The 16,286-nt window shown below is 40.0% G+C and overlaps 1 protein-coding gene across 3 annotated transcripts; it reads left to right on the forward strand.

The window, feature by feature from the left end:
* Positions 1-5: 5 nt before the first annotated feature.
* On the forward strand, positions 6-15,820 carry LOC116848973 (probable ubiquitin carboxyl-terminal hydrolase FAF-X). Of its 3 annotated transcripts, none has more exons than XM_032825662.1 (30): positions 6-130; positions 1,325-1,535; positions 1,621-1,885; positions 2,003-2,228; positions 2,302-2,436; positions 2,515-2,671; positions 2,747-3,070; positions 3,283-3,540; positions 3,617-3,715; positions 3,794-4,068; positions 4,149-4,350; positions 4,449-4,778; positions 4,922-5,256; positions 5,539-5,779; positions 5,867-6,004; positions 6,076-6,345; positions 6,429-8,182; positions 8,352-8,525; positions 8,593-8,734; positions 8,945-9,249; positions 9,342-9,592; positions 9,667-9,842; positions 9,919-10,115; positions 10,204-10,331; positions 10,405-10,571; positions 10,691-10,956; positions 11,051-11,280; positions 11,358-11,560; positions 11,674-11,999; positions 12,299-15,820. In XM_032825662.1, exons 2-30 carry the CDS (start codon positions 1,470-1,472, stop codon positions 12,444-12,446), a joined length of 7,788 nt encoding a protein of 2,595 aa, XP_032681553.1. In that variant the 5' UTR covers positions 6-130; positions 1,325-1,469; the 3' UTR covers positions 12,447-15,820. The 3 variants fall into 3 exon arrangements, with proteins under 3 accessions (XP_032681553.1, XP_032681551.1, XP_032681552.1); XM_032825660.1 differs by lacking the exon at positions 6-130 and adding an exon at positions 181-381 and having other exon boundaries at positions 12,299-12,446; XM_032825661.1 differs by lacking the exon at positions 6-130 and adding an exon at positions 181-377 and having other exon boundaries at positions 12,299-12,446.
* Positions 15,821-16,286: the final 466 nt, after the last annotated feature.

Below are 16,286 nucleotides of genomic sequence, written 5' to 3' on the forward strand. Positions count from 1 at the left end.
GCGTACGTACGACAGCTCGGTGCTATCGCAGCGCCGCGACAGTCGTGTTTACAGATTCGCCAGTTGAGTTCCGTAACGTCACGTCAAAAAAGTGCAACACACGAATTTCTACAACGTTTACTATGTAAAGGTGCGTTCCCCGGTGACGGAAGCGCGACAACGTCGACCGAATGCGACGCGGCACCGCCGTCGGCGCGGCTCGACGTTCCCCGCGTGGTCGCGCTCGTCTATCGGGCCGAAATATCGGCGCTTTTTGTTAATACACGGCAGTGCCAATCGTTAGGATAGTCGCCATTTTGTCCGGAGAGGTAGCCCGGTCGGAGGCGAACGGGGCGAAAATAGGCGCTGCCTGGACCGCGAGGATCATCGCGGATCGCGTAGGTACTGGGCCGCACGATCATCGTTCACCGCTCGCGTCGGTCGTCCGCAGGAGTCGCGCCGTCCCTACGACGCTTTGCCACGGCCGAGACCCACCGAGTCGCCGTTGTTGCAGCGCACATACAGATCCGCTCGTTCGGCCGCTCCGCACGGCGGTGTGCACCGATTCCTCGCGTTCACTAAGGCGCACGCATACTTCCACGACGCGGCGGCATGACCGCTGTGCGACTTCCCGGCGAAGCTGCGTCTCCGCGACGCACCCATCTCGAATAAGCGCCGACCGGCACGGCCGCTCCCTGCTCTCCGATGGTTGACAGCTCGTGCTACGTGCGACGATATGCTCGTGCTGAGCGAGAGCCAACGGTGACGCGCGGCTTGACGTCGCGTCGCGTCGTGGTCGCGTGAGATCCCGAGATCATGCCGCGAACGCCGTCGCTGCGCGCCCGACGCCGCTTCGCTAGAACGCCCGATGTCCGCGTAATACGCGTTGCTCTGAGTCGATGCACGGAAGCCTTAGCGCTGTCACGCGATTTGCCGAGCGTACCGCGGCTGCATACCACCCGGCCAGGACTACGTCAAGAATCCCAGCGTGTTCGGACGCGCTCCGCCGAACGCGCAAATTTATCGCCCCCGACCGTGCTCCGTGGAGTCTTATCCGTAGCGATAATTGTATCATTGGTTTCGGGACATATTGTCGTACGGATATATCGGCTCGCGAAATGTCATTTGTCGTAACTTGTTGGAAAAAAAAAACACTTATGTAACTGTGCCGTCGCGTAGTTTGCGAAGAATTTAAATTTCTACCGTGCTTGGATTTTCAATTAATTTACCGAATCAGTTATCATGATTCTTATCATTGGGACATACATGTGTTTAGTTATATCTTAATCGCTGATACTTGAAGAAGCTGCAAGCTTGATGGCAAGGCACTTTTTCTTTGTTTCAGATAATGTAGGTATAGTTTAATAACACAAGGCCTTTAGAATATAATTATATTTAATGTCAGTGTATAAGCTGGATGCTTGTTATTGGTGGTGTAATCATTGGACCAAGAGATATTGAGACAGTTGGGGTATAACAAAGAGTGCAAAATGACGATTGCCACAAGGGGCCAGGGAGTTGGCATAGACCCCCCCGACAGCCAGCAAAATACACAGGTATACAAGCTTTAAAGTAACATAGTTACTTGAGAGGTATCCTAGTTACACTGACTTAAATGGATGAAAAATGTTTCTTGTGCAGATGCACAGTCCACCAGGTCCACAACAATTGGCTGACACAATGTCGGGACTCCAACTCACAGAGAATGTGGTACAAACCGAGTGCAGCAATGCTGCTATCATTGCAATGGAAGATAGCAATCATCTTCATGGAGAGCCTGATTTTCCTGTTTCCAAACTTAATATGCTTCATGAAAAAATATCTAGTCCACGATGGGTTGTACCAGTTCTACCCGAACAAGAATTAGAGTGCCTGTTACAAGCCAGTATCGATCTTTGTAAAAAAGGTTGTGTATGATTCCTTAATTTCTGAAATAACCACTTCTTTGTCATTGATGACTGTACTTTTGTGTCATTCTGATTATATGGAAGCATTTATTGTGCAAACTTGTGTCATGTTTCAGGAATTGATGTACAAAGTGAAGCGTGTCAACGCTTTTTTCGAGAAGGTCTCACAATCTCATTTACCAAGATATTAACGGATGATGCGGTAAACAGTTGGAAGTTAAATATTCACAATTGTATTAATGCTAATTGTGGACGTTTGGTGGAACTATGTGTCCTGAAATTAGACGAGGATTGGTTTCCTCTACTTGATTTACTGGCCATGGTTTTTAATCCTAGTAACAAGTGAGTAGATATTTCGGTGTTTCTATTGTTAATTCTAAATATAATATTTTTATGTAATCATATTTGTTTACAGATTTCACACATTTAATGCAGTAAGAGTTTCAGAAACTGTTCCTCCTAGTAGTGACATTCCTGATGAGGAACTGTATGCTCGTCCGCCACAGGACTCACGAAGTCCTCGTGGTTGGCTAGTAGATCTTATAAACAGGTATGTTCGATGATTATTTTTATTTATATTTTTAAATGTTTCTTTTTAATATAAGTTAACATCAAACTTCTGTTGCAGATTTGGAACTCTCAATGGATTCGAAATTTTGCTCTCTAGATTTCAGAGCGGACGTAATTTAACAGTGCCAGTTATCTATGCTTTAATCAGACCTTTTGGCTTATGTCATGAACTATTGACTGTTCACACAATAGTTAAATATCTGATGCCTATTGTCGTAAGTATCTTTCCTTAATCTATCATTTATCTCTAACACATTGTTCGAGTGCAAAGAATATTTTCATATATACAGGAAATGGTACCTCTTATTTTGAATAACTTAACTGACGATGAGTTGAAAAAAGAAGCTAAAAATGAATCAAAAAACGATGCAATATCAGCCATAATCAAAGCTGCTAAATGCTTGGTGTCACGCGTACCTCATCAGGATGAGATGATAAAAAACTTGGAAATACTGAGACTGAAAATGATATTGAGACTCTTACAAATTTCTTCATTTAATGGAAAGATGAATGCTTTAAATGAAGTTAATAAAGTAATATCTAGTGTTAGTTATCATCAACATCGTAATACAATAGTGGAGGAAGAAGAATGGCTTACAGCAGAGCGCATGGCAGTAAGTCTCACAAATCTATGATATTATACAATTACACTTTAGCATAATTATCTCTATAGCATACAATTAAAATATTTCTTGTTTTTCATCCAAGTTTAAATTAAAAGTGTCCTAAGTAATACACGAGTATCAATCGAGTATTATCACGAGTTCAATAATCCATATCTTAAATTTTGTAAAGATCTTGTAAGGAGTATTTATTTATGATGCAGAAATGGATTAAGGACAACGGAGTGTTGGAAATTGTACTGAGAGATTCATTGCATCAACCGCAATATGTAGAAAAACTGGAGAAAATTTTACGCTTTATTATTAAAGAACGTGCACTTACATTAGAAGATTTAGACGCTGTTTGGGCAGCACAAGCTGGGAAACACGAAGCCATTGTGAAGAACGTTCATGACTTGTTGGCGAAATTAGCCTGGGATTTTAGTCCTGAACAACTTGATCATCTATTTGAGTGTTTTCAGGTATTTATTATGCAATAGTTTAACGACATTAAATTGAACAAATTTACATGCATCGGTCGTTGTACAATTATTCCAGACAAGTTGGAGGACCGCCAATAAGAAGCAACGGGAGAAACTATTAGAATTGATTAGAAGACTCGCGGAGGATGATAAAGACGGTGTTATGGCGCACAAGGTTAGATAATTTTGAGTCATTCATATGCGAGAAAATGTCCCGGACCTTTTGAAACGTCTCAATTTATCCTACTGCTAGGTATTAACACTCTTCTGGACTTTGGCTCATTCTGATGAAGTCCCCACGGAAATCATGGATCAGGCACTGAATGCTCATGTAAAGATTCTCGATTACTCATGCTCACAAGAAAGAGATGCGCAAAAGACAATCTGGCTGGATAAATGTGTTGAAGAGTTGAAGAATGGTGATAAGTGGGCCCTTCCTGCGTTGAAGCAAATTCGTGAAATATGTTGCCTTTACGAACCAAATCCCAATATGGGTCATAGTCAACGTGGCCATCACTTGCATTACAGGTATAATAATAGCACATTATGTACATCTTATACACAAATATTGTACTTTAATGTTAATTTTATTTTTTATTATTATTTAGGCAAGAAGTAATAGAGCGTTTACAAAACGAACATTCGGTGGTCATACTTGTAACAAATAGTTTAACAAATTATATGGAAAAAGTGCGACAGTTGGTAAAAGAAAATTCTGAAATCGACGCGAATACTTTTATGCCTGACGGTCGATATAATCATATTATGCAAATACAAGAAAGATTAAATTTCTTGCGCTTCTTACTAAAAGTAAGTATATTTTAAGTTGTCGGAATAAAGCCAGCATGAATATATGCCAACGTAAAGCGTGGATATAACATGTGGTAAACATGTGCTATTTTTTGTAGGATGGACAATTATGGCTATGTGCAGATCAGGCAGACCAAATTTGGCAATGTTTAGCCGAGCAAGGTGTATTTGTCTCGGATCGTGAGGTGTGCTTTAAATGGTTTTCTAAACTTATGGGAGAAGAATCTGATCTAGATCCAGCAATATACAAGAACTTTTTTCAAAATAACATATTGCAATTAGATCCGACATTGCTTACAGAAAGTGGTATTAAATGTTACGAAAGATTTTTTAAAGCTGTTAATTCTAAGGAAGGTAAATTGAAACTGAAACGCAGAACATTTCTCATGGATGATGTGGATTTAATAGGGACTGATTATTTGTGGCGAGTATGTAGATACAGATTACACTATTCTATTTCATTTCTATGCTTTTATTTCCTCTATAATTTTACGTATATTTTATTTCATTTTATATCTTTCTAGTTCTTTTTGTATGCGTTTGTGCAGTGGAAATCTTATTTGTCTATTAGGTAGTAACAAACAGCCCTGAAGAAATAGCAAACAGGGCCATAGAACTCTTAAAGGAGGTGAACACTAATCTAGGACCACGATTGCAATCTTCCGTTCTGGCATTTCATGAAACACACATAGCCGAATGTATGGACAGACTGAAAGCTCATTATGATACTGTAACTGTTCTTAACAGAGTGTACTTGGATGGAAGGGAAGAACGTGAAGAACAAGTGACAAATAAGATTAAAGTAGAAGCCATGAAAATGTGTCGTGTTATGAAAGTTTTACAGGAATACATAAATGAATGCGATACAGCTTTCCCAGGAGAACGGAAAATATTACCGTTACATAGGTAAGATTATAGTTTTAAATCAGGATTGAAAAGATTATTTTTAAGAAGTAATGTATTATCGCACGCGTAATCAAGAAATTGTAACTTTTCGTTACAATTTCCGCTATTTCTCTCTTGCACCTTTTTTAAAATTTGTTCTTTTTTAAGATTCGTTTCTGTCTACGTCATATATATTTATTCTATATGTACAAAATAATGGTTATATTTGTTATCTTTCTAACCTTGTTTTGAATAACAAGAGTATTTATATAATATGATGACAACATTTTGTTTCGATTACAGAGCAGCTCGTGGGAAGCATCTATCGCTCGTCATACGCTTCGCAAATCCTGGTAGAAATGTTGATGATATAGACATTTTCACGCATAGTAATGACACTTTAGCTTCATTGAGACGTCAAATATTACGCAGAATTAAAGCAGCAGGAACAAACGTTAAACTTGATTTATTCATTAATGGAGAATCCTTAGAACAATCTGATGATAGAAAATTGCTTTCCCAGATTCCACTGAGAGACAAAATGGTGAGTATTGATAGGAGAAAAATTGTTCTGCGATAATAAGTGTTAAAGATACAAAGAATAGAGATGATTTGTGAAATATTTGCTTAGTTATTGTCTGCGAAGCTCAGTCAAGTAAATAGCAATATGCCAAGCTCACCGGATAGTAGCTCAGATAGTTCCACTAGTTCTCCACATCATCCATATGACGGACCCAATGTAGAAGCAGAGAATAGTTTGCCCGGTGTGGTAAGTTTTCTACAAATTCAGCTATTGCATCGACTTTTGTTTGTCATTCTAATCGTGCAACTTTGTTCTAGGTAATGTCGCAGAGATCGCAGTATGCGACATTTTTCTTTCAGTTAGCAGATCTTGGCTGTAGCCTTCAGCACTCGCAATTGCGCGATGGTGCACGAAATCTCTTGCAATTGGTGCCGCCAGACACTTTCACTGTAACAAGATTACAGTGGTTGTTTGATCATTACAAAGATGATGAAGCTTTACAGAACCCCCAGAATAACGAGCAGAATACGACGGTAGATTCTCTATTTTTTACTGCAAGTCCTAGCCAAGTTTTATACAATTTAGAGGTGAGTAGGTTTGCAAAAGTAACACTTAATAAATATATCTTATTCTTGTGCACTATCAATGACAATTCTATCTTTTGTCGTAGGTGTTGTACACTTTGTTAATGCCGGCTCTCGATCCTACATCCGAGAGAGCGTTTGAATTTCAATATAATTTCATAAAAAGCGGTGAAGCGGGTGTTATTCTCGATATGTTAACCAAAAACAGATTCTTACCAAATGCGGATGAAACCACGAAGCGATCCGCGTATCTGACAGTACTGAGATTGTGTAAACTCCTTCTGACGGTGCTAGGTAACGTGATGGCGTGTGTGATGGACGAGGTTCAACAAACGGGGAGTCCGGAGAATCACGATAATAATGTTAACAATCGTGGTCCAGTGACCGTGTTGAAGCAAGCACTCCAAAGCGTGCCCAATCAGAGCACTGAGTATATGCTGAGAAGCGTGGCGGCAAAATTGGCGCAGCATTTGGCGCATCGAATGCTGTCCAGCGGACCGGACGCTGATCGGTGTCGACAGCTTTTCGTGCAGGCCTTTTCGTGGGAATTACCGGATGTGGCTACTATACGTGCCATAATTAGACTAGCATGGGCTGCATCCACAGGAAACTTGAACAACATCAACGCGTCAACTGAGGTCCTTCACTCGATGCACGAGACCAATCAGAAGGAACAGAGAAACCCTGACAACAACGATGTCCTTGTATGCAAAGAAGCATTAGAGGTACTGACGATCACTCTAGTACTGAATCCGACAGCACTGGAGACTCTGTCGAGAGAGAAAATCTGGCACACATTCTTAATAGATCTTGTGCTATTGAGTACGTCGAGGGCCATTAGGCTCGCCGCTGCCGAACAATTTTATCTCATATCGACGTGGTGCAGTAGCGGACACCAACCGTTACTGGTCACCATTACCCTCCTCTTCACTGTTCTGAATACTACCGTCATGGAGAACGCGAAACAGAGTCACGAATATTTTCAGCTGTTGTGTCGGCTGCTAAACTTTGCGCACATATCGAATTGTCCTCTCACGACCGCGGAGACGCTACTGAATGTTGAGATAGCCTGGTTGAAAAAAGTCCGGGATAACGTGAAGGAGACCGGAGAGAGTCAAGTAGATGAAGCCGTGCTCGAAGGTCATCTGGGTCTAACGAAAGAACTATTAGCTTTCTTGCCACCTAGCCAAAAATACGAACTCGGCTCCGACGAGAAGCATGGAGTGAATTTGATCAAGGAATTAGTCGAGGACTTTGTGTTTCCTGCATCTCGCCTTATGCTGCAGCTTCGTAGCACCGGCGAGCTGAGCGCCTCACAGGCTTGTCCTGTCTGCACCACTCCTCAATCAACTAGCGCTGCGTTCGACTTGCTCGTAGGTCTCTGCGTAGGCTGTGTACCCAACATGAAACTTCTAGTCACAATGCTCACCGACATGTTCTACTCCGAGAAAGATGAGCCACTGGTAGAGTGGGATTACCTACCGCCAGTGGGTCTTAGGCCACTTAAAGGCTTCGTAGGCTTGAAGAACGCAGGAGCAACCTGCTACATGAATTCAGTATTACAGCAGTTGTACATGGTGGAGAGCATTAGGGTTGGACTCTTATCGGCGGAGGGTGCGGCGACTGATTTAAACGAAGATTTCTCGGGTGAGGAGAGGATCGAAGGTGAGCAGACGATCGAGACAAATGACAACGACACGAACGAGGAGAAATGCGGTGCTGATGAATCCAGGAAAGAGTACAACATCGGTATTTTGAAGCAAGTACAAGCAATATTCGGTCACCTGGCTTATAGCAAATTGCAATATTACATACCGAGAGGATTGTGGAAACACTTCAAGTAAGAATAAATACTCTTTAATTTTATATATCGAAGGCAAAATTAAGATAATGATTTCTTTAGGAAACGCAGTTTTATCAGTGTAAACTCTAATATGTTCTGTATTCTGAATACTTAATAAGGAAATATGTAAATTTAAGAGTGTTTTTCAGTTGCACGATTGTTACAGACTTCAAGGGGAACCTGTGAATCTTAGAGAACAGCAGGACGCTGTAGAATTCTTTATGAGTCTAGTGGAAAGCCTAGACGAAGCATTGAAAGCCTTAGGACATGAACAAATAATGGGCAAGATTCTTGGTGGCTCATACAGCGACCAAAAAATCTGCAAAGGTTGCCCTCATAGGTACCTTTTTAGTTCTTACATTCTGCTTTCTTCGGTAGACTGTAATACTGCATTACATTATCTTCAGATATTCCAAAGAAGAGCCGTTCAGTGTGATAAGCGTGGATATACGGAACCACAGTAACTTATTGGATTCTCTTGAACAATATGTAAAGGGAGAGTTGCTAGAAGGAGCAGACGCTTATCATTGTGATAAGTGCAACAAAAAGGTGACATATGATCACTCAAAAATAGTACATCTTTGTGAATAGGTCTTTTAAAGCTATTATATAATGGAGAAACAATTTATTAAAAGCGAGCAAATTTAATAGGAATGATTTGTATCTAGTGAATGTTGCAAAGCAAATAGATCTTTTGCATACATCTCGTACAAATCACTTAAAAAAATGATTTATCTATATAATATTTTACACATTTAGGTCGTAACAGTGAAGAGGTTGTGCGTAAAAAAACTGCCACCTATCTTAGCGATTCAATTGAAAAGATTTGAGTATGACTTCGAACGTGTATGCGCTATAAAATTCAATGATTATTTCGAGTTTCCACGAGATCTGGATATGGAGCCATACACTGTCTCCGGTTTAGCTAAACTAGAGGGAGAAGTCATAGATTGCGACTACGAGGAATCTATAAAAGGGACATGCACAAAATATCAATTAACTGGTATCGTGGTTCACAGTGGTCAGGCTAGCGGTGGTCACTATTATTCCTACATTTTGCATAGGTACTTCAAATACGTAGAATATACGCTTATAATTGATAGATCCAAACGTTCTCTTTAATCTTTATTAAATTCCTATTAATCAAATGTTATAGACAAAATGATGGTACCGCTAAATGGTACAAGTTTGATGACGGTGATGTGACGGAATGCAAGATGGAGGAGGAGGAAGAGATGAAATCCCAATGCTTCGGTGGTGATTATTTAGGAGAGGTGTTTGATCACATGCTCAAACGGATGAGCTATCGTAAACAGAAACGATGGTGGAATGCGTATATGTTATTTTATACAAGACTAGACGTAGAAGAGAATTCTTTAATGAAAAGTGTAAATGAATTGTCATTGTGTAAGTATATATCGTCGAAATCTCTCAAGATTTTGTTCTTTGAGCACGCAATCTTATCATTCGTACTTTTTCAGATACGAAACTAGGAGTTATGAAAATGCCACCAGCAATAGAGTACAGTGTGCGAAAGCAAAACATAAAATTTATGCACAACAGAAATCAATTTAGCGCGGAATATTTCCAATTCATTAAGAAATTGGTGTCCTGCAATCCGCATAACATCACCAGACAAAATCTAAATGAGAAATTTGTAAGTTTCCGCCATGCGCAAGAAATGGGGATCTTGGATGGATCCTCATTTAATAAACATGATTCCTGTATTCTAGAGTCCTGAAGCGGAAGAACTGTCGATGCTATCGATTCAGCTAGCATCAAGATTCCTCTTCTATACAGGTTTTCACACTAAGAAAACTCTACGCGGCACTGCTACGGATTGGTACGACATTGTATGCCATCATCTGCGTACCAGTAAAGCAGTGCGTTCTTGGTTTGCCAATGAAGTACTATTTAATCATCCGCATAGGTAACACTTCTTTTCTGGCTCGTGTACATGATATATTGTGTAGAAATATTTATGTTTTAACAATTAATAATTCTGTCAATATTTATAGATTCTGCGAGTATCTTCTCAGCTGTCCTAGTACGGAAGTACGAACAGCTTTCCTCAAAATTTTGGTATTCCTCGCGCACGCTTCTCTACAAGACGGTCCATGCGCGCCGCCCAGCCTAAATGCGCCGAGTAAGTAATGGAGTACAGAGATACGCGTTTATAATGATGCGTAACTGTACAATCATCGTGTCAATATTTTTAGCTATACTCTTGGACCCAGTAGCGACGCTCAGTGATCACTTGTTACATGCGGTGCTCTCATTGCTCCACCGCGAAATCTCAGATCATGGGCGTCATCTTCCCAATTACTTCTCCCTATTTCATGCGTATGCTTCGCTTGGTCTTGCCGAGAAGGCACAGTTGCTTAAGGTAAAAGAGAGATGCATGTGTACTCAATATTAATAATAATGAGCATTGCCGTCGTAACATTTCGCGCCAGGAACGGTGTTGACAGGCGTGTAATTTTATTATCTTTTTTTTTATTGCAGCTAAATGTACCCGTGACCTTCATGTTAGTCGCAATCGATGAAGGACCGGGTCCTACCATAAAGTATCAGTATCCCGAATTGACAAAATTGCACCAGGTAGTTAGCATGTTGATACGATGCTGTGATGTGTCGTCGAAAACGCACTCGAGTCATACACAATCGCGCGTGGAACCTTTACCAAATCCATACGGAGATCCCGCGTGTCAGTCGGAATATCTTATGCCCATCCAACCACAAGCAGCTGATATACTCTTTATCCGCACCAGGTAAGAATTAATCGCGAACGATCCATTGCGGATGTAAAGATAGAATTTGTGGACACAAGACAGTCTTTATGATTTTATTTCTGCCCGGAAACAGTTACATCAAGAAAGTGATCGAAGATGCGAACGTGACAGAAGATTCTGTTAAGTTACTTCAATATTGCTGCTGGGAGAATCCACATTTGTCACGAACGGTGCTGTACGAGTTATTGTGGCAAATAGGATTTGCCTATACCCACGAGCTGAGACATCACACGGATCTGCTGCTCGCGATATTGCTGATGGAAGATTCATGGCAGACACACCGTGTACACAATGCACTTAAGGGTAAGTTTTAAATAGTGGTATATTCTTTTGTGTATTGTGTTAGGGTTGGAAAATACAAGATTGTGTATCTTCTTCAGGACTTCCGGAGGATCGCGAAGGTTTATTTGATACAATAACACGAAGTAAAAATCACTACCAGAAAAGGGCTTATCAGTGTATTAAGTGCATGGTGCAGCTCTTTAGTAAGTGCAGACCTGCACATCAACTGTTACATCATAGTCCAGATCTAAAAAGGAAATGGAGTCAAGCCATAGATTGGCTTCATGATGAACTTGATAAAGTATGTAACGGAAATTAAGAAGCGATTTACTCGATATTCTTAATGATTACGAATTTCTGATCAATTATTGCGATGTTTTTAATGATTACGTATTCTTGATCTATTATTTTCAGAGACCATATGCTTCTGCGGCGCCCTATACTCATGCGTACAATAATTGGTCTCCAACGGCACAATCGAACGATTCCGCAAACGGTTATGTTTTGGAGCGTAGCAACAGTGCGAGAAAGACATTAGAACGGGCGTGCGAATTATGTCCTGACGAGGAGCCAGAAGTTGAAGAAACGAGCGAGGAATGCGCAGAGGAAGCTGAAAAATATCAACATACGTCTCAATCTACGTATACGTATCAATCTATTAATTCATCAAAATTTCAACCAGTCGAACGATTTCGAACAAAGAAACGTAATAACAGAAGCTTAGGATGGGCATCGATGGAGTAAGTATCGTAATAAAGAGAGATGTATTTTAAAGATATTGTTTTTAAAACTACTTTTTTTCGCGCGCGCACGCGCGCAAAACAAAAATAATTATATATTGGTAATGCCAATTATACAATATCTCTAAAAGTTATTCACAAAGAAAGTTGTAATAACTTAGAATTCTAACTTAGAATTTTCAGATAAATTCAATATTGAATTTTTATCTTAATTCATAAACTCTTAATAGTTTTATAAACCCTTGATTTTGTAGAAGTGAACTAACGTTGGACGATTATCAATCTGTTCGTCCTTACAGGTACCCTGACTTTAGTGTAATCCAACAAATGCAAGAAGAACAGCAGCCTCAGCCAGGCCCTTCGCCGGTTCACACGCCCCACTTAGCACATCAGCTGCATAGTCCGCAGAACTGTGAGTCGTCACAAAGTACCAGCCAGGATCCATAATGAACGCTGAATACTGACGTTCTGCCAAGTTGCTGCCTCAGTGAAACGATTTCGGAATACTTAGATATTACTGCGCCAGCAGCTTGGTGCCGGGCGGTAGCAACACATGTACAGATATAACAAGTGAGGGTTTGTCTTTTTTTTAGCGATCGGTCTTTAACGAACTCATGCTAATCTCTTAGTTTCACTGTGGGTAGTTACTTTGATAATATGACGCGCTATGAATGTTCGAACTGCAATGAGGAAACGGAATGGGAGACGATTCCGACTGAGAACTGAATTAACGCATGCTGGTTGAGGCAATCAATTTTCGACGATATCTTTTTTCTCTCCTTAATCTCCATGCCATCATTCATTTTGTTCGTGTACCCCGACGACTGTTTGGCTTCCAATTCTAAAAATGGTAATTCGATAAGAAATACGCTCTCCTCATCGAGTGATCAATAAAGTAATGAATATAGCTAAGGGTTTCATTTGCCTCGATTACATGCATGTGAATTCAAAGCTTAGGAGTATCATAAGATTGTATAAATGTATAGTGAGTAGTGTTACGGAATCCCGTTCTCTGCCGACTAGAAGACAAAAGTATAAATCATAATTTTCCGTATGCCTATGTAAATTTGTTACTAATAAAAAAAAAGAAGAAGTTAAAATGGAACTTTCTAATGATCGAAAAATACGACTAAGAGAAAAAAAATAAAAAAAAGAAAAGTGGGCTAGTATGTTCTCATCTCATTCAGAGAAAGCACAGTTATTGAAGCTATGCTCTAACATATATAAATAAAGTAGCTATGCTATATACATAGCTATACATAGCTTTTGCTATTTAGTCTTTTAACAACAATAAAAGAATCTTTCTTGTACTTAATAATCTCGAGCATTCTGGAAGAAAGACACTTATCGGCGGCCTGCCGTGCTGTTAAATCTCACCATACGCCAATGATGCCTCCTATTGTGCTTTCTTTCAGTTCGACCGATTTGAAAGAGTTGTGCCTTCGACATTGTGCGACTCCATTGTACTTTTAGGTAGATATTTAAGAATCAAGTTGTTGCTTCAAATTTGATTGCTTATATTTCGCTTGTTGAGTTGACTATAAAAAAAAAATGAAAGAAAAGCGGGAACAGAAAAGGGAACTTGACAGAGAACGCGTGAGATTCGATGAGAGATATATATCGTTGACGAGAGATCGACCGTTGGAGCATATTTCGGAGCCCGAAACGAGGTTGCGGCGGGCGTCTATCACTCTATTTCATCATGACCACGTACACGACGTTAAACACGACATCGAGTTGCCATTATCGGTTATGGGCAATCGCGTAACCAAAAAGAAAGAAGTGACACTGGCCCCATCCGGAGTTTAAATTTTTACGGATAAAAGGAATTGAAACAAGCGTGACGACAATGACGCGAGGAGAATACACAGAACAAACAAATACTAATTTATATCGTTGTAACGATATACGATCCACATCGTTGATAGAGCTGTGGTCTTTTCGCAAAGAAAAGATATATATGTATATTGTGAAAGCAAATATTCGTGATCATCCATCGATTATTGCGCGATCAAAACTGTAGACAGATACTGTTTCTTGATAATCGTTTGGCACATATAAATCGACGTAACGGGCAAGTATTCTACGAGAGGACGTGACTATGCGACCAACGACTCTCGAATTTAATTGAACTGGCCATAGCTCTGACTTATTTAAATAACATGTATTATATAGATACATATTATATAAAAGTAATCTTAAAATGAGGAAAAAAAGAGAAATAAGGTCACATGTGTAACGTGGAATAAGCGGCGAGCCGTGTGTATACATAGGAATTCGTGCGAAAAACCAACGACTATGTCAAGACACCAGGAAAAAATCGACATATTGATTATTATTGTTCGTATTTATCGAATAACCGAGTTAAACAGTGTACCAAATTATATAATAGCTTCTATCAGTTTAATAATAATGGTACCTAATCTTACTCAGATATGTACATATACAACCGCTTTTTATATGTGATAAAAAATTATTATATTCCTATTATATATTGAGATTTAGAGAAAAACGCTATTGTAAATCCTGGTTTTTGTACACAGAATGTATACTAAGTTCATTTTTGTTATAACACGAAATGTAGTCTATAATTATTTAATATTTAATTGTATCACACTGAGAAATAAGCGTATGATATCATGTACGATACTTGATTTCTTTTCTTTTCTTTTTTTTTTTAATTACTTATCTGAGAGAAAGATAGAGTGAAAGAAAGAGATAGAGGAAAAGAAAGACGGTCTCAAACTGGAAGTGTCATGATACTAGTGTCATTTATCTTATGCGTGGTAGAGATAAGAGAGACACAAAATGTGTGACAGCTGAGCACATTGTTCTAATTAACAATAGATAACGTCAAAGTGTCGTTTTTGCCATCGTATGAGATAGCGCTCAGTGTCACCGTATAAAGAAAACAAGCAAAGATAATGATTGCAAAGAACAATGATTGCGACGGAATGTCATTTTCTTGTGTACACAGTCGGATACCAATAGCGGTATAATTTCGTCGATCTCGTATCTCCGATGTTACAAATACACGTGAATCATCACCGTGCTTGTTAGAGTACGGAAAAAAATAGTACGCCCATATACGGTTGGCCCACACATTAATCTAATTGTGCCAATCAGGTTCAATATTGAATTTTGTTGACACAACCAGATTTGTTTTTTTCCGTGTGGGAATGAGAATGCAACAATTGACGCGATTATTTTCTTTTACGTACGTGTAACATTGAAAAAATCGATCTCGTCGATGTTATACCGATTCCCTGATGGTTGTATGCGAGATAAGAAAAGTGAGGAGAGAACGGGGATCGTGCACAATCTTTACAGCGTGAGTGTGTATGTATGTGCGCGTGTGTGTGATCCCAACGCGGGTGAAACCGAAGAATAATTAAATTTACTGTTAGCACGTTGCGTAATACGTCGGCGGAGGTAGCCGTTGCGATTGTTACATTCATTTCAAGAGTACGAGGGTCATCGGACAGAAATCAAAAAGCTCAAAGGCAAATGCGTGGACTGTGTCGTGCACCGGCTCGTTGTAAAGACGCGTGAAAGAGAGAGAGGGAGAGAGAGAGAGAGAGAAAAAGCAAGAAACAAAACTTGTATGCGGATCACACGCGAAACTGGAAGTAGCGTCGTCATTCTTGAGATCTTACGCAGTTAACTCTCGTAAACGTATAGCAAAGAAAAACGAAAAACTGACAAAAAAAAGATTCTATCTCATCGATGTCTCTTTAGTTCTAGTTCTAAAGGTAATTTTATGTATTTAGCGCGAATGACGCTCTAGTCAGTAAAATTACGAATAAACGAAAGGAGATTAATAGCTTCGTTCATTTAATGCGATTTGTGGGTTCTCGGAGCGAGTGCCAGTGCTGATGACAATGATGATGATAATGATAATGATGATGATGATGATGATGATGATGATGATGATGATGACGCGTTAACGCACTGTCAAACGCGCCAAGAATAACGCCGGGAGTATTCCATCGTCCTCGTCGTCACATTCACATCTCGTTATATCGCACCGGTCCGTCCGCCGAACGTTTCTGCAGACTTCGATGCGCTCTCCGCGATTCTCATTTGCCTTTGACGTATGTAATGGACGTGTAAGAGGGACTTCGTCACTTGTAACTACCTCGACAAGCAGTCAATGTATTTGCGCCGTATTTGCTTTGCTTTATAAACCCTCGAGCGGATTCCGCCTCGCACAAGGGACACGACCGCGCGTGCTGGTGCATCGAGTGCATTGCAAACGCCTTAACGTTATCGCTCAAGAGCGTATTT

Source organism: Odontomachus brunneus, unplaced genomic scaffold, assembly GCF_010583005.1.
Source record: "Odontomachus brunneus isolate Ranch 3 - 2012 unplaced genomic scaffold, Obru_v1 Obru_scaffold_103, whole genome shotgun sequence".
NCBI lineage: Eukaryota > Metazoa > Arthropoda > Insecta > Hymenoptera > Formicidae > Odontomachus > Odontomachus brunneus.

Coding starts and splice junctions, on each gene's coding strand:
- LOC116848973 (XM_032825662.1), top strand. CDS start 1,470: ATGACGATTGCCACAAGGGGCCAGGGAGTTGGCATAGACCCCCCCGAC. Junction 2,672..2,746: donor AATATCTGATGCCTATTGTC/GTAAGTATCTTT, acceptor TCATATATACAG/GAAATGGTACCTCTTATTTT. Junction 9,593..9,666: donor TGTAAATGAATTGTCATTGT/GTAAGTATATAT, acceptor GTACTTTTTCAG/ATACGAAACTAGGAGTTATG.